At 42.7% G+C, this 28,000-nt stretch overlaps 1 protein-coding gene across 1 annotated transcript in view; it reads left to right on the top strand.

The window, feature by feature from the left end:
• BICD2 (BICD cargo adaptor 2) overlaps window positions 1-27,843 on the top strand; it is a 98,175-nt gene extending 70,332 nt beyond the window's left edge. Inside the window, exons 3-7 of the mRNA XM_063347829.1 lie at window positions 3,087-3,239; window positions 5,401-5,853; window positions 6,864-7,883; window positions 9,018-9,169; window positions 22,195-27,843. Of these exons, the coding sequence (XP_063203899.1) occupies window positions 3,087-3,239; window positions 5,401-5,853; window positions 6,864-7,883; window positions 9,018-9,169; window positions 22,195-22,501 (2,085 nt within the window). The 3' untranslated portion in view covers window positions 22,502-27,843. The remainder of the gene's footprint in view (window positions 1-3,086; window positions 3,240-5,400; window positions 5,854-6,863; window positions 7,884-9,017; window positions 9,170-22,194) is intronic.
• The last annotated feature ends 157 nt before the right edge of the window (window positions 27,844-28,000 follow it).

A 28,000-nucleotide genomic window follows, 5' to 3' on the forward strand; every position in this document is an offset into this window, starting at 1 on the left:
ATGACTGAGATACCTTGAGATTTTTTAATTGATTATTTTAATTCTCAGGGTCAAGTTATACGTACCTTTATGTGCTGGGGTGTGCTAGAAAAGTAGGTGCTAAGGAGCAGACTTTTGGCATGGATGGAGGGCAGTAGTTGTGGTTTTGATAGGCAGGCAAGGGTGGATTCAAACTGCTCCTGAGGAAATCCCTGCCATTTCTAGGAGAAACCCCACGCAGAACTCTTTGAGGCAAAGCTGAGAGGATGAAAACGCGGAAGACAAGCTCTCTAGCAGCAGGAGCAGAGTAGTCAATGGCCTTCAGATCAGGTGAAATCACGGCCTTTTCCTGGGCAGGGTGGATGAGAGGCCTCTGCGTAGCAGCGATATTCTCTAGATTGAGAAGTTGAGGGGTTTTGTCAGGCAGATCACAGACATAGAATGGTTTGGGTTGGAAGGGACCTTAAAGATCACCCAGTGCCACCCCCTGCCCTGGGCAGGGACACCTCCCACCAGCCCAGGTCACTCAAAGCCCCGTCCAACCTGGCCTTGAACACTCAATGGGATTTTATGGCCATAAATTCTCCACGCAGTGGTAGTGATGTTTTATAAGTGCTGTATGATTCGCTTTGGGTGGAGACGAGGCCTCTCGAACAGCTGAGAGCCTGGCCAGGCATGCTCTTGTGTTCCAGCTCCCCCTTCTCCCCTGCGCCCGCGGTTGCCCAGGGCAGAGGAGGAAGGACAAAGCCACTGAAGCAGCAAGACTCAGAGAAAGGTTCAAACCCATCTGTAGCTCTGCTAGCTTTTTCTGTGTGCTTGAGGAGCTATAAAACACCACTCATGCAATCTATGTGTGTCTGTCTTCCAATACATGGCTGCCACCTTCTTGATGGGTAATAGAAGAACCTGATGAAGGAAGGATGCAGTAGCTTCTCTTCCCTGCAGCAAAAGATTCCACCTTTTGGTCAGTTAGAAAGCACGGCACTCGACATAACCTTGCAGCTTGCAAGCATGCACGTTTATTTGACCAGAAAACGCTAAGAGCAAACTGAATGTACAGCTTGTTAAACAGCCAGTAAATCTAGGTTTTATCTTCCTTCCCCAGTCAGGAAACAAGGGAGCTATTTTTAAACCTGGCCTTCCTGTACACACTGAAATAGAATGACTTTTTCTTGTGCTAGACAGAGCATGACAATACTTTCACATTAAATGGGTTCTTACTGTTGCTCTGAATTAAACGGGCAGGATTGGACAGAAACCAAAAAAGCCCAGCTCCAATGATTTATCCAAGCATTGACCTCTGCAAAGAGACAGATTAGATCATCCAGGGAGGAAGAGGAGCAAAGCAACCTGAACGGTGGGGAGAGAAGCTTGCTGGTAGCTTTGTGGGAGGTCTTCCATTGCATTTTGCTTACTCGGGAAGGGGGAAAATTACAGATAAGATCTCCGACTTCATATGAAACTCGGTGTGATGCAAGAGCCTTTTGCAGTTCCATCAAACAGTTTGGATTGTCTGACTGGAGGCCGTTTCTGCCAAAGGCAAGAGGTCTTCATTGCGGTTGTTAAGCAGAAGAAGTTAAGATGCGAATTCATGTCAGCCTGTAGCCTCCAGCTGCCTGCGGTGCATCTTCCCCTGTGGCCCTGGGTCTGTTAGAGCCAACGCTTGCTCAGGCGTGGAGTATGGGATGTAGCAACTCTTCATTTGCGTTGTTGCGCTGTAGTGTCTGGTTTCAGCAATTAATATTTATTTTAGCTTCTCAGTGTGTGGGGAAGTAGTAGTGCTCTTCTCTTCATTGCTAAAAATAAGCAGACAAGTTTATATAGTCTAATCTCCACCTGACATGTGAGGGAGCTATTATTTAAGTTTATTGGCCTTAACACTTGCAAGTGATGCTGTGTTTGCGTTCAGGACGTGCCAGATTCAAGTCTTGGCATATGCTCCTGCCGCAAACATCTCCTTTATCTCTTAGCTTTCTGTAGGTGCCTGCTGATACCTGTTGTGTTCCTGCCGCACGCTCACAAGAGGACTGAGACCGTACTTTATTCATTGCCAACGCTCTTGTTTCTATCCAGGAGCCGAGAACTCTAAGGGACTCTGTATACCAGAGGATGCAGCTTTCTTGGCTAGGCTGATGGATAGATGAAAACAGAAATAAGATACCAGAACCTGCCTAGCCGAATTGTTTAGCTGTCTCTTTCATGAACTCGGGTTTGTTTTGAGCTGATTTAGAACTGTTGGGAAAACCATCCTGTCACTTCACAGGTACAGCTGCTAAAATATCTGGATGCTATTTTTATAGGCAACTACACTGCCTATTTGACTATCTCTGAAGCTATTCCTACTAACGTTTTAGAACATTTTTTTTTTCCACTTTGTTTTAACTAAGTATTTAAGGATGTGGCTTGAAGGAAAATAATGTTGGGAAAAAAACAGAGCTAAGTACAGTGAGCCATTCACTTAGCTGGATACGTGTTAGCTCAATTTATTTAAGTGTCTATGTATATTCATGAAAGATCTAAAGGTCGTACTACTCCAATATATCGAGTCAACCACAGTTGCTATTTCTTTCTACCAGGGATCCTGGATTTCATTTGAGCCCTAACTCAGTGTCTCCCTCCAAAAGGATTCATTGGAACATAAATCAAAATTACTGCACTGGGCATAAAGAAAAGGTCTGTTGAAAAGCAACAGCAAATACATGTCCAAACAAGAATCTGTCTTTCTCTTGTGAAAAGGCCCTTCTTGTTTAAGTGTTCACAGATCCAGGCATTGACTTCTGATCTGGAAAACTCTTGTCTGTTGCTTTCAGCCGGTGAGACAACATTGGTGTGAATGCTGCTTTCCCTGCTTGCTCATTAACTTCTGAGTCAAAAATCTTACATTTGAGTTAATACGTCTCAGCGTTTGTAAGAGAAGCAAGAAAACAAAATCTAATTATTGTGTAAATGACTTGGTTTTCTGTAATTTCATTCTGTAATTTCATTCGGGAGGAGTTTCTGTTTGAATAGAATCTAATTGATTAGCACGCGTAAGGAAAGATTAAATTTTGAAGTTTAATTGCAGCTGACCAAATCACCATGATTTTGGGGTTTGTTTGGTTTTCCAGGTCAATCAGAATGTGGAGATCCAAAGGGCCCGTCTGCGAGACGATATTAAAGAATATAAATTCCGAGAAGCACGTTTGCTGCAAGACTACACTGAGCTCGAAGAGGAAAACATCTGTCTCCAGAAACAAGTGTCCGTCCTGAAGCAAAACCAGGCAAGCTTTTAAAAATAGTAACCATTGCTTTGGCAGCACCAGTTAATTCCTGTGTTGTGGCGTTGTTCTGTCTCGTTTGAACATCTAATCACTTCTTTTCTATGTTTGTGCTGCTTTTAAGGCTATAAGCTCTATCTTTAAGTACCGAGAGTTGTCCCAAAACATTTAAGACCTTTCTGACTGTTTATACACAGTCATAAGACTTTATTGCTTCTGCTTTGACCTCCAGGTCCTTCCATTTTCTTCTCTCTCTTTGATGGAAATGAAATCTCTACCAGTCTGCTTTGTTATGTGGTTTAGTCTTTTTGCTACAGTAGTTCTTCAAAGCTTCTTTGCAATACTTCCCATCCATCCAGCTGTCCATCCTCTTCTACGGTATCTCTAACTAGGTCTATTTCTGAACGTATGTTTTTATTTCTACTTAGTGCTTACATTTATCTTTCCGGTTATGTACTGCTCCTTTCTTCTCACTACTTTCTTTAAACTTGGACTACTGTTACAGTAGCTCCATGCTGTCAGACCTGTGTGACTGCTTATCTGAAAAGTCATGTTTAATTGTGCACTCCCAGCTATTATCAGAAGTTTAGAAAACTGCATTTTTGTAAAAACTCAAGAATTTCCCTGAGTTACCATTTGCAGAGGTAATTGGATTAGACGTGGTCTTTGGCATGGCTCGCTCACCTTCATTTATCAATTGAGGACTTGCCAGTTTTATTCTCCAGGTACCTGCCAGCCTCATTGTATAAATAAAACTCAAGGTTCAATTGAGAAAATTGTATAACGTTCCTGAAATATCAGCTCTTGAGGAAAATGGCGGTGCTCATACCATCTCTTGCAGTGAGCACGTAGCAAAAGCTTATTAGGGTTTGCTTCAGATCTCCTTCAGTGTTTCGAACGAAAGCTGCACTGCCAGGCGAGGTATTTGGGATACTGGATGTATTTCATTTGTCTCCAGGTGAAACTCATTGGCCTCACTGATATGCCCAAAAGGGGGTTCCGGGTTGGACCTGTTCTCACCTGAATATATTTGGTCTAATTACACTGGTTTGGGTGCCCCGACATGCGGGTAGGGATGAAGGGACTCTTTCACTCTAGATGCAGGCTGGAAGAGATAGTGAACTGGTAAAATCCAACCTGTGGAGTTGGCTGCTTCTGGTTTTTACCTTTCTTTGTCTCATTCGTTGTATTCAGAGGAGCAAGTGACAGTTCCCAGCTCCATGTTCGCATTCTAAAATAACGATATTCAACAAGCCATTCTGGGCTGTGCCAAATTTAACCTCAGATGCTATCTTGTCAGTTGCTAGTAATTATTGACTACTGTGTTTGTATTCGGGAACCTTTGAAAATAGACCTTCGCAAAAAAAACAAAACAAAAAAAAAAAACCAAAAAAAACCAAAAAAAAAACCCAAAACCTTTGCAATCTGAACTATTTGAACTCAGGGGACATATCTAGAACCAAGAGCTAATTCTTTTCATGGCAATGGATTATTTCATTTTCTACAGTGTCCTAATCCTAGGCGATAAGTTTTATTAAGCTTTAATTATCCCACTGACATAACTAGAAGAAGCCATCAAATTTTCCCAGGCTTAACTTGCAAAACTGAATTACAAAGCTTGTAATTGTGCAGAAATAATAAAACATTTTATTTTGGATGTAGAAGAGCAGAGTTTGGTAGCTAGGTGTATCCCAACAGTTTTAAGCGCAGTGGCATATATCTAAGAGCAGTGCAGCGGTGTCAGAAGCATAGCTTTGCAATGCTGGCTTTTGGAAATGTTGAGCTTGAATTTGTGGGAAGATTGGCCAAGGAATTTGTTAATCAAACAGAGAAAGAGTTTGCATAATGTGCTAGGAAAGCCTGTTTTGTGATGCCTCTGTATCACACGCTGTATCTCCCACCTGGCTTAACTGAGCTAGAATAAATCAGCTCATTCAACGATTTGCTTAGAAATTTTATTCCGTGGCCTCTGTGAAGGTAAATTATGTAAACAGTGTTGGCAGTCATAGTGCCAAAGCTAGACTCCAGAACTGAAAAAAATTATTCTATTCTCACCATATTTGGTGAAATCAAACATTCAGAAGTAAAATTACTTGGTGCCTTGCAGGCAGACATTTTCATGAGAGGTTGTTTGGTTTTTTCCCCTCCATTTGTGTATCTCCAGGTGGAGTTCGAAGGCCTGAAACATGAAATCAAAAGGCTCGAAGAGGAAACAGAATTTCTCAACAGCCAGCTAGAAGATGCCATACGGCTGAAGGAAATCTCCGAACGCCAGCTTGAGGAGGCCTTAGAGACGCTGAAGACAGAGCGGGAGCAGAAGAACAATCTTCGTAAGGAGCTCTCTCACTACATGAACATCAATGACTCCATGTACAACAGCCACCTGAACATCTCTTTGGATGGACTGAAGTTCAGCGATGAAGCCACAGAGCCCAATAATGATGAAATCATGAATGGATTTGAACAGAACTGCCTCAGCAAACTCAGCAATGGCAAGAATAGTACATCAACGCCCAAGAAAAACGAAAGCTTCCCTCCAGCCCCAAGTCTGGTTTCAGATCTTCTGAGTGAATTAAACATTTCTGAAATCCAGAAGCTGAAACAACAGCTTGTACAGGTAAATGAGTTTCCTAAACAACTGTGCACTTCCAAATAGCTGCTAGAGTTTATTCAGGTTGTAATTGCAGTCTTTTTCCATATCTCATGTGACCATCATACAGTATGAACTATATTTGTAAAGGCTCTGATTGATTTAGAATTTGAGGATGTTAAATGTTTGTCAGTGGAAAACCATAGCTCTCTTTTTTTTGGGTTTTGGGTTTTTTTTTGGATGCAAAGAAGCTAGCAGTCATGTCCTGTGTTTGGAGGAAAGTCGCAGAGCATCTTCTGTGCAGTACATGCCGTGTCTACTTCCTTATGGCGCTAGTGAGAAAGACAGTATTTTGTTTAAAAATGGATAGTTACTCCAGTCATCTTCATGAAACGGAGTTTTGTACGCCATAGCTCTTTTCTGTAATTAGTTTGAAGAACATGAAGTTTTAATCAGTACCAAGCATTTCTGTCTTACATTTGTGCTATTGGGAGGTTGGCGAGTTTGAAACAAGGTACATGTTTGTGTTGCATAGGAATGTTTTCAAGTTAGTTTGTCAAGCATTTTTAAGCGTTCTATAAGAAAAAGCCTTTGTGGGGGGAAAAAAAAATACTGTATTTTTTCAAAAGAAGACCTTTCGGAGAAGAAACTTTAAAAGTTTCAGTATTTCCGAGTCTTTCATGAAGCTCTAATCTTCCACTGTGGACTAGCTGCATGTTTTCTAATATTTACTTGATAATTTGCAAGATAACAGTAAACTTCAGCTTATCTTCAGCTGAAAGGATGTTTTCACAATGAGACCATCAGCTATGAAAGAATTGTGTAAAAATGTGCATTTTGGAGTGGAAATGAGAAAGAATTGGCAAGGAACGCTGCACTTGAGATAGTTTTAGAATAAATTAAATAGTCTTTTCCATAACGTGCAAGTGACTGGATTTCTGTAACCATATGGACCTTGGCTAAGTTGCCGTCTCATACAGTAAAACCATTTAAGTGATAGTTTCCTTTACATAGATATCTGTGTTCGTGCATTTCAGATGGAAAGAGAAAAGGTGAACTTGTTAACAACGCTACAGGAGTCTCAGAAACAGCTGGAAAATACACGGGGGGCCCTCTCAGAGCAGCATGAGAAAGTTGGCAGACTCACAGAAAACCTAAATGCAATGAAGAAGCTCCAGGTCAGCAAGGAACGTCAGTCTGCCCTTGACAATGAGAAGGACCGAGACAGTCATGAGGATGGAGACTATTATGAAGTTGACATCAATGGGCCAGAGATCCTGGAGTGCAAGTACAAAGTGGCTGTGGCAGAGATTACTGACCTAAAAGAAGAGCTTAAAAATCTTAAGGCCAAGTACAAAGAATGTGAGTCTAAATATGAGGAAGAGAAGAGCAGATATGAGACTGAGAGCCAAGCTCTCACCGAAAAGATCACCTCGCTAGAAAAATCCAGTAGGCATGATAGAGAACAGGTGGCCAGACTGGAGAAGGAGCTGAAGAAAGTCAGTGATGTTGCCGGAGAAACACAGGGCAGCCTCAGTGTGGCCCAAGATGAACTAGTCACCTTCAGTGAAGAACTGGCCAATTTATACCACCACGTCTGCATGTGCAACAATGAAACTCCAAACAGAGTGATGCTGGATTACTACAAGGAAGGTAAAGGTGGACGCAGTAGCCCAGAGACCAAGGGAAGAAGGTCTCCCATTCTTCTTTCTAAAGGGCTGCTGACTATAGAGCTAGGAAAGGCAGAGAGCGGAAGCGGTGACAGCAGCCCATCTCCAGTGTCATCTTTGCCGTCTCCTGTGTCAGATCCTCGGAAGGAACCAATGAACATCTACAATTTGATCGCTATAATCCGGGATCAGATCAAACACCTGCAAGCTGCTGTGGACAGAACAACCGAATTGTCCAGACAACGTGTTGCCACTCAAGAACTTGGGCCAGTGGTGGACAAAGACAAGGAAGCTCTCATGGAAGAAATCCTGAAGCTGAAGTCCCTGCTGAGCACCAAGAGAGAACAGATAGCAACTCTGAGAACTGTGCTGAAGGCCAACAAACAGGTAACCGGGTCTTAGAGACGTGAAGGTTATGAGCTAATTCATAAACACGAGAGAATTTGGCTTTGAGGTCACCCTGCCTGTACCCTCAGCTCAGTGGGGCTTTTGTTGCTGATGCGTGTTTAGTCTAAGGCTGAAGCAAGTTGTTTCATTAGAGACACACAACTGTCCTACTGTACGGCTGAGTGCTGGGGCTTTAACTGGCGTTCGCTTGGCACGTACTCATGGGACATTTTATTACGCTTAAGATATCTTGAATCTACTACCTCTCTGAATTATTTCAGTTTATATTAAATGTAAGACAGCGAAAATGAAGAGGTAAATCTTATTTTCTACTTGAAAGAATTCTAGTAGTTGCCCTTAAAAGAGTTCTTAAACTTATATACTCTTCTCTCTCAAACTGCAAAATAAAAGAAAGCCTTCCAAGACGAGGATGTAGTATAAGAATGTGGTCAAAATAACAGGGGTGAAAGGTAAAATTAGTCTCTGGGGATTGGGCTCTCCCATGTGATACACATTAGCAACGCAGCAGATGGAAATAACTACCATTAAGACACCACGTGACATCCTTCGTTGTCCCCTCTAAAGTTAAAAGTAATGCGAATTGAAGTTTTCTTCCAAAAAAAAAAAAAAAAAAAAGTAGTGTTTATGAAACATATACATACTTTTGAGTTTTCTTTTGCAAATTTTAATAAAGGTGTCCCGAAGTGTAAGATCAGCAAAACACTGTAAGGGTTAGAGAACTGTGCAAGTGATTGATGAATGCCTTTAAATCTAGAGATGCTATGTAGGCTATTTTGTTCTTTGTGTTGAGAATAACTTACGTAAAGTGTTTTCTTTCAGTAGTTGGAGACGGGTGTCACTAAATGTATATTCTGTAACTTCCTAGATCCTGCTGCGTGGTTAATGGGAGTGGGAGACCCATATGTCTGATTTGTTTCCAGTGTTCAAAAAAGAAATTTTATTTCATTTGTACAAGAAAAGTTGACCAGAATTTTAACGTTCCAGTTAAGTTAACAAAGTAAATGTTTCCGTATGTGAGTAGTGATTAGAAATCATTACTCTTAGCTCTTAGCCAGCCACTTTAAGAAGAATTTTATTAACTGGTACGTTTTTGTTCTTCTTGGTAAACAACAGACCGCAGAGGTAGCCCTTGCCAACTTAAAAAGCAAGTATGAAAATGAGAAAGCTATGGTTACGGAGACAATGATGAAGCTGCGAAATGAGCTGAAAGCTTTGAAGGAGGACGCTGCTACTTTCTCTTCCCTGAGAGCAATGTTTGCTACAAGGTAAAGAACACGTGAACTCCGTAAAATGTCATTCCTTGTGCGTGGGAAGAGCTGAACAGCCTGCCCACGTGGAGGGCGGCGGGGTGGGGTGCCTTGTCCCAAGTTGGTTGCTTACAGTGTTTGGCTGCGATACGTTCCAACTGATGAGGAAAATGCCAGGGATGTAGTATGTTGCCACAAACCAAGAAGTTGTTGTGGTGGTATTTATTTAAATCGTGTGCGATATTCTCTGGTGCTTTAGAAGCCATTAACTCTCTGAAGAGTGACATTTATCAATGCAAAAATGAGCGTTTGTTACACAATGAAGATGTGACTCTGCTTGACCTGTAAGGATCCAGAAAAAAGTAAAAGGTGTTGCAAGCATTATTAGGTTGTCCATTGTGCAGTTGGCACCTGTCATTTCATTTCCTTGTGTGAGCTGATTTGGGTTGCGTATGTCTTTGGAACTTGCTTCTGCTTCGTAGCTGTGCTTCGTGGTGTTAACAGACAAAAATACCTGCTGGCACGTCACGTGCCGGAGAAGTGATAAACGCTATTTCGATCTGCATGTTGCTTACTGCTGCTGCTATTGATTTCTCCTTTGAGTCTATGCATTTCTTCTGAGGAAGGTTGAGGCAGCAACATCGTGTTAGACAATCCAGACCTGCTTCACAGCTAAGGAACGTTCTGTTGGCTCCTGTGTGGAGATAGCCCTGGAAAACAGGAAAAGAAAAAGCTATTATGTAAAAATTGTCAGTTCTGGCTTGGTGGGATTCACAGGGGCAGCCCTGGCAATGTTCCTTTGCCTGGGTATTCCGTGTGTCGCTTGAAGAAGATGGAGAAGAGAGATTGTAAAGGATGCTGTTTAATGTAACCTAGACACTTGCTTTTAAGCTACCCCAGCGGGACGGGGGAGTCCCCATGTGCCGTATGCTGCTTTGTTCTCGGCCTTCTCTGGACACTTCAAAACAAAAAAATCCCAGAAAAGGTTTTCTTTTTGTCATCCGCTAAAAAGTACCAGAGTAAGGAAGCATGAGGGTGCTTATGAGAATTCCTGAGGCTTTTCTGAATGGTCTTTTGTGAGGGTGGTTCTGCAGCAGCTCTCGCGTTCCTTGAGTAACCTTAGGCTTCCTGGTGATTCAGCCTTTCTCAGGAGCAACGGAGCATGTGGGTAAGCGTGGAAAGGAGAAATGGATACCAAGGAATGCTAAAGGTTGAATTGTGGCAGCTCATTTATGCCAGAGAAAGGAATGCCCTGTACAGTGTGGATTTGTCCTACTTTCTTGCCTTTCTGTCTCCTTTTCTGGAGTGTAATTAATATGCAGAAATTGCAGTCGCTTTGTTAGTTGTAGGTAAGCCTGAAGCTGAGAGGAAAAGGAAAAAGCATACTGTTAACTTTCAGTTGTTTTTCCTAGATACAGATAGCTAGCTGTCTAAATTACACGTCGTGACAGTGTGTTTTCCTGCCTCAGTGAGGAAGTGAGAGAGTGACCGTGAGCTGGTTTGGCGAGGAGGAATTGTCAGTGGGGTGACTCTCTCTCTGCCTTTCTCTGCGTGTCTAGAGGTCAGTCTCGTCCTTTTACTGGGAAGGCAATAATGAGGATTCCTTGGCATGGGGAGATGGGAGGCAGAATAAAAGTTTTTCTGAAAGCAGCAGACTGAAGAGCTCCGTCCTGGAGGAGGAGTTGTGGGTTGGAGGCAGGAGCGAGCCCTGGCTGGGGAGGCACAACAGACTCTCCTGCCTAAATGAGAAATGGTAATTTATGAACTTATGCTTTACTTAATAACTGTAGTGGGGGGAAAAAAAAGGGGGGGGGGGAGGCCAAGAGGACTCAAAAAGATGAGGATGGAGCGAGTGGAGATGTGTCGCGCTGAGCCTTTCATCTTGTGAGCACTTTCATTCCTGACCGTGGCATGGCAGATAAGCAGCTGGGCCTTACACTTGGCATCTAGCCTGTGACAGTTGCACAGAATGTGAAGAATTGCTTCTTTCTCCCAGCGTGCCCACTGTTTCAGACGCCGCAATCGCTATCAGGACCTGTAGGTCTTGACAGTAGGGTACAGTCGCCCTTCTCCCCCTGATCCCCGGTCAGAGAGGATTAGCACCTTGGTGGCCGGCTGAGCACGTTCCTCGGTCAGGGGCTGCTTCGCCTCCGTCTCTGTTTCAGGCGAGGTAGGTTTGGAAGGGGTGATCCTAGGTGCTTTGGTGAAGATAACCTCAAAAACTCTTTTGGAGTCTGATTTTTTTTTTTTTTTTTAGGTGTGTTTCAAAATATCAGAAGAATGTAACCATGCAGTTTGTCTTCACCATCGCAAACAAGCTGCTGATGGAGCACCTCTCTACAGAGTTGTGTTTCTCCTCTGGCCAAGAGGTTTGCATCAGCAGAGACTAATGACGAGTGCTGGGGCCGTTACCTGGCTGTGGTTGTTTCGGTGTGGGATGAAGCAGACTGCTGCACGCAGCTCTGCGTTTTCCACGGGAAACTGCCCGTTTTGTAGGATGCAAGAGGGTTGAAGGCTGGGCGTGAATATAGTAACTGACCTAATTTCCTTTTTAAAGTAGGCTAATCCCACTAATTTGACAATGCTACCAGCTATTTTTAATAAGTAGTGAAAATACAGTAAGACCTCAGCCTGGAGACAAAGGGAGGCTTGCAAAACACAGATGAACAGCTTCCAGCCCTGAGGGGCTGCTGCAGCACTCTAAGCAACGCTGTGCGCCTCAAATTACGCTGTCGTACAAAGGAATAAATCAAGATGTGCATAATGTACTATAGACGCACATGCAGTAGCTGTCCTGTTAAAGTCCAGATTTTCTTAATCAACACACACGTCCCTGTTGTATGCAGAAACAGACTGGAAGCCAGATTGAAATCTGCCCTGTAGAGCCGAAAAGGGAGTTTATCTGCTTAATTAGGCTGTAACAGGTATTTATGTAACACCGTATTACAATCAAACATTTTGATGTCTCATTAGTAAACTCCCTCTTCACCAGAAAAAAAAAAAAAAAAAGATGCAATCACTTCCCCATTTAATGTCCAAAGAGAAGCTGAACATTTTTTCTTGTTTTACTTTGCCAGGTAGGTTTGCGTTTGCTAACACGCAGCTTGGGGGCTGCAAAACGTAAATACAAGGCCTGACGATGGTGCAGCAAATGTTCATTAGGGTGCAGCCTTCAGCTTTATTCCAAGGTGTGAAGTGGTACTTCTTTCTCTTTATGGGTACCATCTGGCTCCTGTACTTTACCTGCTATGTGGAGCAGCTGTTTGAAAGAGTATATCCCCAAAATAATCTTTCTCAAAATTCATCGTACAAAACGCACTACTGTGGTTACTGTTTTGAGGGGGTTATGAATGTCTTTACGTAGGAATTTAACAGATTCACATGATGAGATTGAACATTGTAAAGAAAGCAGTCATTTTTAATGTACACTTGCAACATTGAACTACAATAATATATGGGGTGGGGATGTTCTGTATTTTAAAGAATAAATCCTTGCAAATTGTCAAAAGAACACGCAGCTTCACACCAACCATTCACGTTAGAATTTTTACCTTGGACAGTTATAAACTAATAACTAGTTTGTTTTCAAATATAATCTTCAATGGAAATTTCCAAAAGGCAGAATAAGTCTTTAAAATGCAACGCTTACTCTCAGAGTTTGAACTGTCTCTTGAGTTTTAACTGCATCTCTGTAACAAAAAAAAAAGTATAAAGAGCACATATTTGCAGTTAACTCATTTCACTCAGGTCTTTGTTTAAGTATATAGAATCACAGAACGTGTTGGGTCAGAAGGGACCTCTAAAGGCCATCTAGTCCAACCCCCTGCAGTCAGCAGGGACATCTTCAACTAGATCAGGTCGCTCAGAGCCTCATCCAGCCTGGCCTTGAATGTCTCCAGGGATGGGGCCTCCACCCCCTCTCTGGGCAACCTGGGCCAGTGTCTCACCACCCTCAGTGTAAAGAACTTCATCCTAATGTCTCATCTAACCCTGCCCTGCTCTAGTTTAAACCATTGCCCCTCATCCTATCACTACCTGCCCTTGCAAACAGCCCCTCCCCAGCTTTCCTGTAGGCCCCCTTCAGGTCCTGGAAGGGGCTCTAAGGTCTCCCCGGAGCCTTCTCTTCTCCAGACTGAACCCCCCCAGCTCTCTCAGCCTGTCCTCACAGCAGAGGGGCTCCGGCCCTCGGATCATCTTTGTGGCCTCCTCTGGACTTGCTCCAACTGGTCCATGTCCTTCTTGTGCTGAGGGCTCCAGAGCTGGACACAGTGTTCCAGGTGGGGTCTCAGGAGAGCGGAGTAGAGGGGCAGAATCCCCTCTCTGGATCTGCTGGCCACGGTTCTTCTGATGCAGCCCAGGATGCCATTGGCCTTCTGGGCTGCAAGCGCACGTTGTTGGCTCATGCCCAGCTTTTCATCCACCAGCACCCCCAAGTCCTTTTCCGCAGGGCTGCTCTCTATCACCTCATTCCCCAGCCTGTATTGGTAATGAGGGTTGTCCCGACCCAAGTGTAGGACCTTGCACTTGGCCTTAATATGAAGGCCATATGATATATGAATCAAGGGACCACTTTCGAAGTGTTTATTGAGTATTTATTGAGTTCGATGTGACCAACGCCCTATGTTAACAGCACCAAGTAAGGAAAAAGCAGTGAGTGGGAACAGGAGTTCCCAGTCTAGAGGTAGATACCACTGGTGGTATTCAGGTCACTTCAAGGTGGTGCATAGGGAGAACAGAGAGCCAGGAGCTGCTACTGTTTTTTCCTGGCAAAAATATTTAACCTCCAAAAATATTTTATGGTAGGCTTAATTTTTTTTTTTAACTCTCATTTAGTGGGTTAAGAAAACTGAAAGATTTTATACATATATATATATGTGTATATATATACACACACACACACAGAGAACAATAGAAATCCCTACTTAAGTGTGAGGAGGGGGGCTAGTGGAAAATTTGAGATAAATTAATTAATCTTCCTCTAAAATATTGTCAGAAGAAAGACTGACTCCTTTCTTTGCTAGACAAAGAGCTTCTCCCAAGTGCTTTGAGAGAACTTGAAGTGAATATGTCCCATTTTCTAATTATTTGGGTGGGAGTAAAGCACGGTTTCCTTGTCTTGTAGGTCATGCTATGTTTCTAGACTGCCTGTAAGCAATTTGTCATTCAAACTTGCAAGCGCATTGGAGCTCAGGTTTCTTAAAATTTATTTTGGGAGGGGAAAAATATTATATCAAAACATATGAGAAAAATCCAGCTTGGAATTTAAGCGCGAGGCTCGTTTAACTTAATTTTTCAGTAAGGAAGGAGGGAGGTAGAAGACTGTAGGTTTCTGCTAGTTGTTTGGAGAACACTTCCGAATCTGCAATTTCCAGAGCACACCGCAAGGGATAAGGAAGCACAGGTACGCAGATTCATCAACTGCCAATTCAAGGCAAAGTCCTTAAAGGATGGTTAGATGAAGAGCAGGACACCAATGTGGCCATCACTTCACAGCCAGGAAAAGAATGTACTAAGAAACGCTTGTCACGGATTCAGAGTTTAAACACAATTTTGCATTTTAAAAAGCAAAGGTTGTTTTATTTTTTTATGCTACTCTGTTCCTTGCCTTTGATTTACTAGAATTTGAGTAAGCATCCTTCCAAAAATTCTACTAAATATAAAAAAGGGGAGAAGCCATACACAGTGAAAGTACAACATGGTTTTTCACCTTTCTCTTACCTCTGTTTTTTTTTTCCTGCTGTTTTTCTGTCTTTTGATATAGCCTGAAGTCTCTTGTCTCCTTAACCTGCATGTTAAGTACTACGTGCTCTCGTGGGAAGACACTGTAATAGCTTCTCTCTAGAAGTACCTGCCGAGTGACAGGTTACAGGCAAACTCTTGCAGTGGAGGGAGCAAAGCCAGGCTAAAACCAGCCGAGCTGGCTCCTCGCTGCCTTGTTTGCTCAGGGTCAGGCAACAAAACCAAAAAACTAGATGAAGTTGCATTTTTCCTAATAAATCCTGAAAGACTTGAACAGGCTGAGACGTGACGTAGGCTACATCTTTACTCCTCTGATTAAAGACACACGTTTCTCAACTTTGCTCCTCATGTATTTTTGGTTTCTTTTCCAGAGCCTGAGAACAAGCAAGGATAGAAAGAGAACAGGCATTTCTCACCGCTCTAAAATAAACATAGAACAGTAATTAACAAATATAGCAGAAGCAGAAGGCTTTGAAAAGCAGAGAACAAATATGCCTGGATGTCAATCATGGCTATCCTCGTGTTCCAGTGTTTCATAAATTGTAAATAAAGGGAGAGACAAACTCTGCAACAAGTCAGCAAGGGGACAAGCGGCGAGTGTTAGAACATACTGGAAAGCCTGATGGCATGTAACAGGAGATTAAATTACACGATAGTGCTTGTGATAAAGAAACAAAATCATGATTACACACAAGAAACCAGCAGCTAGCTATTGTTCATTAATGGAGAAAAAGTGTTTCAATTGAATACACGTGTCAGTTCAGTCATACAAGCTCTGTCAGTTTTCCAAGTATCCAAAGCATTTGGGAAAATATTCTTGCGTTCATGGACATCAAAAGCCTGCAGAATATAAAGGAGTTGAAACTCATGCAAAGAACAGTGCAGTCCTTACGGGATTGAGAACTCTAGCCAAAGGGTCTTCATACTGGACTCCACACACTAGAAGTATTCGACTTCTCTAAAAATATCCCATAGGATAAATGCTCAGAAGAGCCAGACACAGAAAATGTGACTTTGAAAATTTCCAGAATGGGATTCCCAGACAGGAGTGACGGTATTTGCCTCCTATTCCTGGTGCTAGATCTACAGGTGATGAATGATGTCTGGAGAGAGAAATGTCTGGGCTGCCAGCACTCACGTGAAAGCAGGGAGACGTCCAGGCAGGACGAAGGCATTTGACTCTCCTATGGACACGCTGAAAAAATGTCTTGGGCATAGTCATATTTTTAACAGTGATGTGCCTGCTCTGGACTCTAAATGTGCCTGGCAGTTGGAATGTCTACTACAAGCAATGCTGGAATATTGAGGCTCAACCTTGGTGAAGGTGCCCCTTGTAGACAGATGCTGGGCCTGGGTTGCAACAACGAGTTCACGCTCTTTTCCCAGATATTTTTCGCGGTAGCCGTGTCCACACCGGTTCCTGTGTGCTGTGTTTGAACGCCGGCCGTTAGGGAGAGTAAAGCACAGGAGGTGTTCCTGTGGTATAACAGCGGTGCTGGAGAAATACTCAGACTAAAGACAGTAACAGCTCTCGTTACGTAGCTTGTCTCCCCTTTTGGTTTTAATCAAAATGAAAAATGAGTTACTTCAGAATACCTCATATGGGAGACTGCTGCAGCAGCAGTTACTTGTATCTGTAGTCTTTTAGATAGGCAAGTCTTGGTTTCCTTTGGCATTAATAAGTGTCAGTGCCCCAAACCAAAGCACGTGCGCAGCTTCAGCGGTGTAGGGTAGAGAGGGCTGGAGAGTTCGGGATTAGATCCTCCACCCCTTGCCATCCCCTTTGGTGAAGAACTGGGGAAAATGTCCTGCCTGCCTGCTTTATGATTGCTCCTAATCTAGTGGCATAGGATTGTTAATTTCAACCTTGAAATACAAAAAAAAAGAGTTTTCTTTTGAATTCTAGGAAGAGGGAATTTGCTGTAGAAGTTCATGTTCGCTCTGTGAGAATTTTTACCGGTGGAAATTCAGAAGAGCTGTAGTGTCCAGCAGCGTGGGGCTGGCTGTTCCCTCTCAGTGCAGGAGGTAATTCTTCCCATATGTTTCAAACTACAGGAGAGATTCGTGGTCTGATTACTTCCTTTAATAGCTCTTACTAATGGGCATTGATTACACAGGGCTGATTATAAACGTTCTGGAAAACTACAGCTAGTTAGAAACTGTTCTCTGTTCTTAGTGAAAATCACGATTTATACAAATAAAGGCCACAGCATTAATTCCTTTCAAATATATGACTCAGATGAGCTTTTGGTGCAAGGTATTGAGGAAGCAATTACAAATTAGCTAGGGTTTCCCTAGATTCTCCCTTGAACTTGCTCATCTATAATGATAAACTGCCTAAATCTGGTGTGTCCTTTCTCCTGCCTTCTTCAGGATTTGTGCTTTATTTGGTTCTTCAGGAATTCTTGAAGAACACGGTACTGGAGTGTGGATCTGCCCAGTTTACAACCGTGCAAACCAAGGCAAGAAATGGGCTTAGATCACTTTCTAAAACTGCCTCCGGGACGCTGACGCGGCAAGGGCTTGGTCCTGCAGCCGGGGCCGTGCGAGCTCGGCTGCGGCCGCGCTTGCACAGGACACGGGGCAAACTCGCCTGGCCTGGGGCTGGGGCTAAGCTTTTTAATACTGCCACCTCAACGGCTTTTTAAAAAGCAAGTGCATTTGTTTTTGTGGATATGTAAAAGCATCCAGCGCGAGTTCCTTCAGAGGAGACCAGCTCAGACAGATTGCGTGAGACAATCGTTATGACGTGGTTTCTGAAGGCATGCCTGTCTTCTGCTGGCAGTCCCCAGTAACAGCCTTCTGTGTTCTTCCACTTCAAAACACAAACGGCGTATGGCCTGGCTCTCAGTCCTGCCCTTGGTGCTGAGGAGCACAGCTCTGCGGTGCATCATGGGGCTCGTCTCTAGTTGCCATACAACACAGGTGGAAGACCACCGTGTGAGGGGAAATTCAGTAGCTTTATTCATAGAATCATAGGGTTGGAAGGGACCTCTGGAGATGATCCCATCCAGCCCCCTGCCAGAGCAGGGTCACCCAGAGCAGGTGGCACAGGAACGCGTCCAGGCGGGGTTGGGATGTCTCCAGAGACGGAGACTCCCCCACCTCTCTGGGCAGCCTGTGCCAGGGCTCTGCCACCCTCACAGCAAAGAAGTTCCTCCTCAGGTTTAGGTGGAACTTCCCATGCTCAAGTTTGTGCCCGTTACCCCTTGTCCTGTCCCCGGGCACCACTGAAAAGAGCCTGGTCCCATCCTCCTGACACCCACCCTTTCAGTATTTATAAGCGTTGATAAGGTCCCCCCTCAGTCGTCTTCTTTCCAGACTGAAGAGACCCAAATCCCTCAGCCTTTCTTCATCAGAGAGGTGTTCCAGTCCCCTCAGCATCTTGGTAGCCCTTTGCTGTCCCCTCTCCAGCAGTTCCCTGTCCCTCTTGACCCGGGGAGCCCAGAACTGGACACAGTGCTCCAGATGCGGCCTCCCCAGGGCAGAGCAGAGTGGGAGGATGACCTCCCTCCACCTGCTGGCCACACTCTTCTTGATGCCCCCCAGGATGCCATTGGCCTTCTTGGGCACAAGGGCACATTGCTGGCTCATGGTCACCCTGTTGTCCGCCAGGACTCCCAGGTCTCTTTCCAGAGAGCTGCTCTCCAGCAGGTCCCCCCCAACCTGTCCTGGTGCAGGGGGTTATTCCTCCCCAGGTGCAGCACCCTACACTTGCCCTGGTTGAATTTCATAAGGTTTCTCTCTGCCCAGATCTCCGGCCTCTCCAGGTCTCTCTATTCCTAACATAATCTTCTTCCCGATGTTTCTCCTTTGCTAATAGACAATTGTCGCTTCCTCTGTAGATGAGCTGGTTCTCACCAGGGGTTGGGGCAAAGGGAAGATGGGGGGAAGGTGTTAAAATTCAGTCTTTAACACTAATTACTAATATAAAGATTCAGTTTGAAATAGCAGGTGGCTAATATCCCTTATAGCCGAACGCAGTCAGCGCTCATTTACATGTCGTTTTAACTGCTTCACTGCTAGTATGTTTCCCGGCTTTAACAAAGTGATTTTAATCCTCCATATTTTAATTTCTCACGTAGGTTGACAATTTACTCTCTCAAGGTGGAACTTAAAGTAGTTGATGCTTCTCTCAAGAGACCTCCTTCAGTCACATCTGTCTCGCCTCTTGGAAGTTGTCACACGGTCCTGGTGCTGATTGCACAGGAGGGAGGGCAAGTGTAATTACACCCACGAGCATTTGGTTATGTTAGGTGTTTTTTTTTCCCCGGAACACATCTTGATTCAGTAGTGAACTTAGCTATAGATGTTATTAAATATAGCACATGCTAAAGCCTAAATAAAACGGTACCCAGAAATAAGGCACAGCTGGTATTTGTGGGAAGCAGGGGTGTGCAGCTCGAAAATGAGACAACCTGTTGTTATATTCTTCAATAATTTGGCTTCAGATAGTGTTTTAGAGGGTTTGGGTTGTATTTCTCATAATTCTATTTAACATTAAGGGTAATTATTTCGTCTGTGTAGATGTTTGTTGTAACTGGCGTTGTTTTTAAAAATCTAGTTGATGTTTCCTTAAGCTCCTCTTTTTGTTGTTGTTAATTACCAGTCCTAAGAAAAGAGGCAACATCAAAGCCTTCTGTTCACCATCCTCTTAAAACTGTGGATGTGTAAATGTACAACAGGCTTATGCTAATTTCATATTCTTCTTTAAAGCATGAAAGCTCAATTATTTTCTTTCAAAGGTGTTTTTAAAAGGGAGACGTCTTGTTTTCTGGCCTTCTAATGATTTTTGCATTGAATATTACAGCTGGGAAGTCGCTCAGCCCATGGCAGATGAAATTGTGAGAGGGAAGGATTGTTATATCTGCAAAGCAGCGAAAATATAGATATACACACCACAAAAATACGCTGCCGTAGCTACTGCCAGTAGCTGTGCGTTCAGCTGAAGGAGTGCTAGGGCGCTGTGTCGTCTCGTATGCTTAAGGGAGGCTAATTTTTTTTTTTTTTTTTTTTTACTGAGAAAATCAAACTGGGAGATGGTGAACAGCAGGAGTGAAGGACAGAAGTAGGGTAGATCCCAGTTAGATCCCAGTCCAGCTGTGCACGCGATGGCTACAGTAAAGGCTATAGTCAATGCCTTGTAATTTCTAAGGACGTTCATTTGCTGTTTTAAACATTTGTGCTAGCAGAAAGCTGGATGAGATGATGACTTGCTACAATGACCTTTTGGAGTCAAAATCAGGGCTTTAATTATAGCTTGGCTCACGTGCAAACGACTTTACTGCCTTTTAGACTCTGACAAGCCTTCCTCTGTGTTAGCAGCCAGCTGTCAGTTTTGGCACAACTGACCGTTTGATGGAGAGGCATTTGAGTGACACCAAAAACGGCCAGAGAAGAGGATTAAGGGATGTTAGCGAGACCCTGTGGGAAGCCCCTACTCTGCCTTACTGCGGTGGTTTTGTTTCCTTTTCATCATCTCTTTTGTTTCTGGATGGGGCAGGGGGAGCAGAGAGACCTGCCCCTCTTGCCTTGGCTGGCTTTGATTAGTCCTTCCCTGGGGGTAGCCAGACCGCAGCCACCCCTGGCACGGCTTCACTCAGCTGAAAACGTTAGAGCTAAACTAACTTCTTGTTCTGTACCCAAAAAAAAAGTGGACGCATTTTGTTTTGCAAGAAAGGAACTGGGAAAAGCAGGGGGGAACCCAAAAACCTCCCCGTAATTTCACTTTGCCCCAATCTCTCGGCAGCATAATACTGAGAATGAAACAAGGGTAACGGGGACAGGTCACCCCAGTGCCAGGTCACGTTTGGCTGAAGCGATCGCATTACATTCCTCAAGGAATTGGTAACGTTTTCCGGACATTCCCCTGGTTTGTGGAGCTCTGAAGGAATCAGGTTGGAGGCATGGGTAGAAAAGAAAGCAGCGAGGTAAACTGGTGGTAGAACCAGACTCGCGCGGCTCACGTAGTGGCTCTAAACTCGGAACCTTCTGGTTTGCTAAGCCACATTGTGGTTGTAGTTCACATGGGTTTTATATGAATATTGCTGGGTTATGGCTTAATCGCCACGTGTATTCAAAAATAAAATTCTATTTTTTTTCCTTACCCTTCCCCCCCCACACACCCCAAGCAAATATAATTAGGAATATGGGACTAATCCTGCTGTTGGAAGTCAGGGAGAGCAGAATTCAGGACTTGATAGTGTAAGCACAGCTGATGAATCTGCATGTGAATGCAGTTGTGTTCTGGGCAATCATTACTTAGTGATGATAAATGTCCCTTAAAGTCAGGGGCCTTTCCATTTTCATGTTAAAAGGAACTTCTCTGCTAATGTTTTTGCGTCTCTGAAGAAGCTCCATTTTACAGATGTGGCCATTGTAAATGCCGGCTGGTACCTATGAATACTTCTTTTTCTACCCAAACACAGAATTGGTCTTCTATGTGCAGCAAATATGCATCTACATGTAAAGACGTTAATTTTTTAAATCGTTCAAGATGCAGCGTGCAAGTTTAAGTAGCTTCTGAGCTCAGTGACAGTGGCTGTAGGTGGGACAGCTTGCAGGCACATTCCCCCGCAGGCGTCCCAGTAACGCTCAGTTCCTTTGCTTAATTGTTTTTAAATTAATTTTGATGGTGAAAACAATTATGTAAAGGCCCCTTGCTATAGAAAAAACAGTAATGAAGTACTATTTGTAGAATTTTTACATCAGGAATCGGAGTAGGTTAAAGTAGAATTATGAAAGATGCTTATTTTTAACAAGGCTCTTCAGTCACCACTGGAAACTTGTTATTTGGACTCCGTGCGTAAAGTAACAAACTGCGAAGTTCAGGTGCTTCTCCAAAACGGTACCGATGGCCATTTCAGTAATGGCCATTTTACAGCGCTCCTGCTGTTCCCCTCGGGCTCCCGTTCCAGCCTAAAGCTTTACAGCCGTTGTGGTCTCTGTGTAAGCACGGACAAAAGTAACTTGACTGCACTGTGTCTGTTCCCTACGGAAGGACACCTCGCTAATCTTTGCACGTGCCTCCTTTGGTATCAGACTCCGTCCTTCTCTTAGCCGAGGATGCTGTTCGTTGTACTACATCTCGAAAGGCGTGATCGGAAGTGCCGAGTGTGGGGTTGTGAGAACCCCAGTGAAAAGTAATTGTGATTTTTCTACAGGTTTGGTTGAAGTTCCTATTTAAAAGAGTGTGTATGCAAGCACCTGCAAAGCTATCGCTCTGCTAATATCGGCCGGACACAAGGGATTCATGTTTTACAGGTGGAAATAGGATCGCTAAAGATTGATGTATTTCATTGCAGATGTGACGAATACGTCACACAGTTGGATGAAATGCAGCGGCAGCTCGCGGCGGCTGAGGACGAGAAGAAGACTCTGAACTCCTTGCTTCGGATGGCTATCCAGCAGAAACTGGCACTGACCCAGCGCCTGGAACATTTGGAGCTAGACCATGAGCAGTCCAAAAGGGTGCGCACAAAATCTGCTTCCAAAGCCAAGAGCAGTAACCCTAGCGTAAGTCACATTCGGTCCTGCGGAGACAGGCCTGAAGGATCTGTCCTTAACAACCAGGTTTTTTGTAGTGAGAAATACAAAATCTATTGTGACTAGGACAGGCGTGTAGAAAAATCGTATTATGCATCTTATTTTATGCTGTAACTGTCAGCGCAAATCCCCACTATCTAATGTCGCAGTGAGTTGACTTGTACTAGTATGTCGTTGAACCAGGTAATACAAATTGTATTATGGTGGTCTTAACTGTAACTCATTCGTAAGTACGGGGATGCTATTAACAAGTTAATAGTGGAAAGGAATTAGCTTTTTCCACAATTAACATGTATGGGTTTTGCTGTTTATGGTAAGTGTTAAGAGAGTACACCTGGTATAGTATATCTGGTGCTACTAACTGTAGTTCGTATAGCACAAAGGTGATCCTTCCTCCAGGGTTGCAGCATGCTTCGATAAATGCTTTCACGGGCAGCAACAGAAAACCTTCCTTGTTATCGTGGCTTCAGAAGTGGTGAAAAGCAAATGTTAAAATTAGAGACATGTCTTGAAAGTGCAGAGCATTTGGAAACTGGAACCAAAATTAATGAATCTGCCTGTCGTGGCAGGTATGAAGAAGTTGCTGTCACATCACCACTGACCAAAGTCCTAAGGCTTTTATAGGTGATAAAAGCTAGACAAAAAACTCGGTAGGGTACCTTCTTTACACTCTGCTTCCCTCTCTTCAGAGGGTGAACCAGAAAAAACTTGCACATTTATATTAAAAATATGCAATATTTAACCCCGTCTGATATAAAACTTAGAATTTTAAGAATTGGGATCCTACCTGGTAGACAGTTCCACTTTAAGAAGTTATGCTGTGGAAAAGCGTCACGTCCTGAAAGGATCTTTGTGGTCTCGTGTTGCTCCTTGCAAGCGTAACACTTTGGAAAGAACTTGTTTTCTATATTACTGTAACCAACACAACATGTATGTGTAGAATTAATGTGACTGTGCTCTAGTATTGTCAGTCACAGAAAAGTTTTTCTCAGCTTTCAGTATTAAGCTAAATAGGGTAGTATTTCAGAGCTCTGATCATTTTTTTTATTATTTTCTTTTTTAAAGACACAAAAGATATTGCATTCCTTATGCAAGCACATGTTTCACAGGGCTCTACATTATAGGCAGAGGAAACTGAACCAGATCATCCTGCTAATAATGACTTATAAGTAGCTTAGTATACGTATTAATCTTTAAAAACAAACCTTTTGTCTGCTACCAATCTTTTAAGGGGCCTTTTTAGCCGCTTAATTACAATGTGTTTGATAATATAAAAGTGTACTTCATAATTGGTGCCTATATAAGAGAAAAAGATTGAAAATGTCGTTTCTAAAATTGCGGAAGATCTGTGGAGCACAAGAAGGCACGCTTTTTTCTTTAAACCGGAGTTTCGAAGTGCCTCGCCTCAAGCTTTATTTTAATGTAAAGCCCTGTTCATTTTGTACTCCTTCAAATAATTTTGTATGCCTATAGTATTACTAAAAGCAATGCGAGACTGCGCAGTTGTCTGCTCGATAGCGGTGTTTTATGAAGCCGTTCTAATACTCCTGGTGTGGTACCGCCTCATCTCACTGCCATTTCTTATAGATGGTCAGCAGCTTGCTTCCCGCGCATTGCCGCTCTGCCTATAAGTAGTCAGGAGATCTCACAGTACTAATACGAGGTAATAAGGAGCACAGCTCGTTTTCCCAGTGAGGGGAAACCACCTGGGATTTTGGCTTCCCAGGTATTAGCGGGGCCGGGGGGGGGCGGGGTGCATGTGGAGGGAAGAGGCTCCTAAATTCATACGGTGAGTCTTGAAGCAAATGGAGCTGTAGGAACCTTGCCGCGAAGCTGGGAAACATCAAAATGCCACAGTCCAGCGCCGGAATTGCATTGACCGATATTGAGAGGAAGGGGAAAAAAAAACAACAAAACAAACCAAACCCAAGGGATTTCAGGCTTAACACGTTGCTCAAGCATCAGCGTGTGAGGAGGTTAAGCAAACAGCAATTCTGGCTTGAGAAACTAGGCCCTGTGCGTCTATTATTACTTTTTTTTAGAAAACACTGAATTCTCCTGAATTTGAGCTTTAATATTGCTAAATAGCAGGTTTGATATTTTAGAAGCAAGACACCTTTTAACTTTTTGCAACCCTGCTTTCACTTCTTTGCTGCACAATCTTCCAAAAGGCCTTTATTCTTCTCGTTCCTGCATTAAGTGTAATTTAAAAATAACTTGTAAAAGCGGGCGTTTGAGTGCTAACTTTCTTTGCACCAATAGAAACGGTTACAATTTTGCTTCCGCTGTGGTAGGGAGCTTTAATACAGTTTTCACTGCTTCCATGTCTCTAATGGCAGTACTTTTGCAAAGTACTGATGGGAAAAAGGTAAATTGGAGAAACTAATTGAATGCGTTGTTAGGGTTTTTTCACATTAACTGGAACTTTATAGAAAGATGTCCGTGTTAGCAGCCAGTGACTGTCACCGTCGGTCTTGCCTCACACTTTCAGTTCCAAGTATGAACAATTTTGCTGTTGGCCCCGTAGTCTTAGTAGTCGTTTCCATCTTCATTCGTTTCTGTGGATCTTTAAAACAAAACAAAAAAGCCAAGAAACCTGACTGCTGGTTGAGCTTGTCAAGGTTATGGTTTAACTTATTTTAGCACCTGTTCTAAAAAGAAATGACAAATGGTGGTAAGGTGACTTGATCCTGCTGTTTGTATTTTTAGATAATATTTCAGGTTGAGTCTTGTAATTGACAATTAACAATTTCTTGACATGTACGTTTGCTGTAAGTCTTTCATATCGCTTTCAATGGGTTGGGATAAAGCATGGAAAATTCCTTAAGCCGTCACCTACCTCTGGAAGCAGGCTCTTCTTCCGAGCGCTTTTCTCCGCGTTGGCCTGCATGATCTCCTGACCCGCATGTTTCTGAAGAACCTAAAGCTTCATTGAAAATGTTTCTTGCACATTCGTTGTGGTTAACTTGTGCTCGAACGGCAAAGCTTCATTCAGTACTTGTAAGAAACTTTCTGCAAAGCTATTGCTTCCGGGCTAAACCCATAAAGCATCGTTTCACCGGCTTGGAAAGCGTCTATGAGCTAAAGCGGCTGCTTCTACCCCAGTAACCTAACAGACACCCTCAACCAACTAACCTGCTTTTGCAGCACGTTATTTTAAGTTCTTTCATTGAGAAATAAACACTGATTTTTCTTTTTTTTTTTTTTTTCTAATGCTATTTTATTTTTCCATTTTTCAGCTGTAGAGTAGTCCCTGGAGAAGGCCTGTACAACAGTGCAACAGCATTTCTTAGCCTCTTTCATTGTGGTTAAAAGTGGTAGCCCATTGCACAAAGAATGAAACCACTGACCTGATCCTAACTTTTGAAAACACCTTTTCCTATATACTACCTGAAACTTTTGTGTCTGAAGCTCTAAAACAAACAAGCTTTACCTGTAAGTGCTGCTGCAGTAAGAAAACTTACAAGTGCTGAAGAAACCTACTTCAAATGTAATAATCGCCACATTAGTTCATGATCTACTAGAAATGTTCAGACGGGAGAATTTCTTATTTCATTGCATACGCTCATTTTTTTATGTCATTGTTAAACCTGTGCACTTTTGATATTTTTCTTTAGCTTCTTTAATTCCTTATGTAGAAGAGTTTATACAAATGCAGTAGTTTGTGCTCATAGTCTCTCTCCGATTTGGGCTTGTGATTTTTGGATTCTACGTCAGCGTGTGGCAGAGATTTTGGGGGGGGCTCTGGATTGTGATTAGAAAAGAGTTTCAACGAAAAACAGGAGCTCTGCTAAACTGTGTGCTGTGCTTCAGCAGCTTTTTTTTTTATTATTATTATAAAACGTTAAGCTTTATATGTTCAAATTACTGACTTTTTTTTTTTAACTGCCATGTTCATTAAGAAATCCAGGGTATTCAAATTCTGGGGTTTTTTTCATATTGTATTATTATTCTTAGGAATAGTTCAATGTAACAAGAAGAAAACTTGACTTTGCTCTGGTTAAAACAGTAATAGGCACTTGAAAAATATTAAATAAGTAGTATTACCTATAAATTCCAGAATTCCTGGGTTTTAGGAAGTTGAAGTATTATTGATTAACAGAATTTTATACAACTATACCAGTTAAATTCCAAATTGGAATTGTTTTGTTACTTTTTCGTTTTATTGTGCCAAATTATGGTACATTTAGAAAGAAAAATTCTAAAGTTGTCAATGATAGGGTGTTATGTATCAGCACCTTTCTGTCATTAATTATTGCCAGTAGTGCCTTTAAATCATTTTAAGGGAGACTCGTAGAATAGCTTAGTCTAAGTTCTGTGACTGAGGAGAAATGGAACGGCTGGTTTGGAATTTAGTCAAGACACGGAGCAATAAGTGCAAAGTGAACTCCCCTTTCGCACATTTTTAATGGGTAGTCTTACTATAGAGATTATATATTCAAGGAATTGTAAAAAATTCTGTTAGTCAATGATATTTCATCGTGCAAATCCTTGCAAATTCAGGGGTATAGAGAGAGAGAGGAAAAAAAAAAAAAACAAAAAACAAAAAACACAAAAACAAACCAACAACAAACCTAAACAAACCCAAATACACTTTGGGAACCAAACGGACTCACGTTGAAGAAACGAGCAAGGTGTATTAACACAGTTGTGGTAACCGTACAGAGGGTGTATCAGGAATATTGATGTTATGTTAGCTTTGTATGGTGGTGGTCGCAGTTAACCATAGTATTGTTTGCAAACGTGAACAACAAAACATTGGTGTCTTCTCTTGCATGTTGTATCTAATCATTGTAATTTCAGGAAACAGAAACGGAGAAGCGCATCAACAAGCCGTACCCATCTCTCTACCGTTTGTTGAGGCTCACGCGAATGATTAAATTGGTACTTGTTGGGGGGGAGCCTTTCCGCCCCTCAAAAAAAGTACAAATTGAAATAATATTGACAGCGGGGGGAAAAGATTTCTGTTTGCTGGAAAAAAAAGCATTATTATTCCTAGATGTGGGGACTTATATTTCCATCTTCTGTTACAGTATTGATTCATAAGAAATATTGTTGCATTTAAAATTACTACATTTGTATGTGGGTATTTATTTGAAATGATGTCGAAGTACTGTATTATGTTTCATGTGCATTACCTTTTAGTGGTGGATTGGTCTCCATTTAACATCGTATGCATGTATTCTTGCCAAGTAACCTTTACACAGATCCGGAAGGGGGGAAATCTTAAAGAGAAAATGTGGAAACTTCTTAAAGGTGTAACTGTGTGTTAATTGGATAACCTTAGGGAGGCACAGAGGGCCAAACGTTACTTCCAAATTAATAAAAAAGCGTTTAATGTAGGAAAGCAATCTGCCTGCGTAAAGGTAGTCACATTGGCAGTATCAATAAAAGAGAAAAGGAATCACGTTTTCTGCGTGTTGTTTTCGTGTTTTAAGAAGGTGCCGTTTTAATTAGTCTTCCTAAGCCATTTTAAGTGTGGGGCTACATAAATATTAATTTTTATCTGAGGGAAACGGAAAACTTAAAACCGCATTTGCTGCGGAACTAGACAGTTTATTATTT

This window comes from Chroicocephalus ridibundus, chromosome 10, assembly GCF_963924245.1.
Source record: "Chroicocephalus ridibundus chromosome 10, bChrRid1.1, whole genome shotgun sequence".
In the NCBI taxonomy this organism is placed as follows: Eukaryota; Metazoa; Chordata; class Aves; order Charadriiformes; family Laridae; genus Chroicocephalus; species Chroicocephalus ridibundus.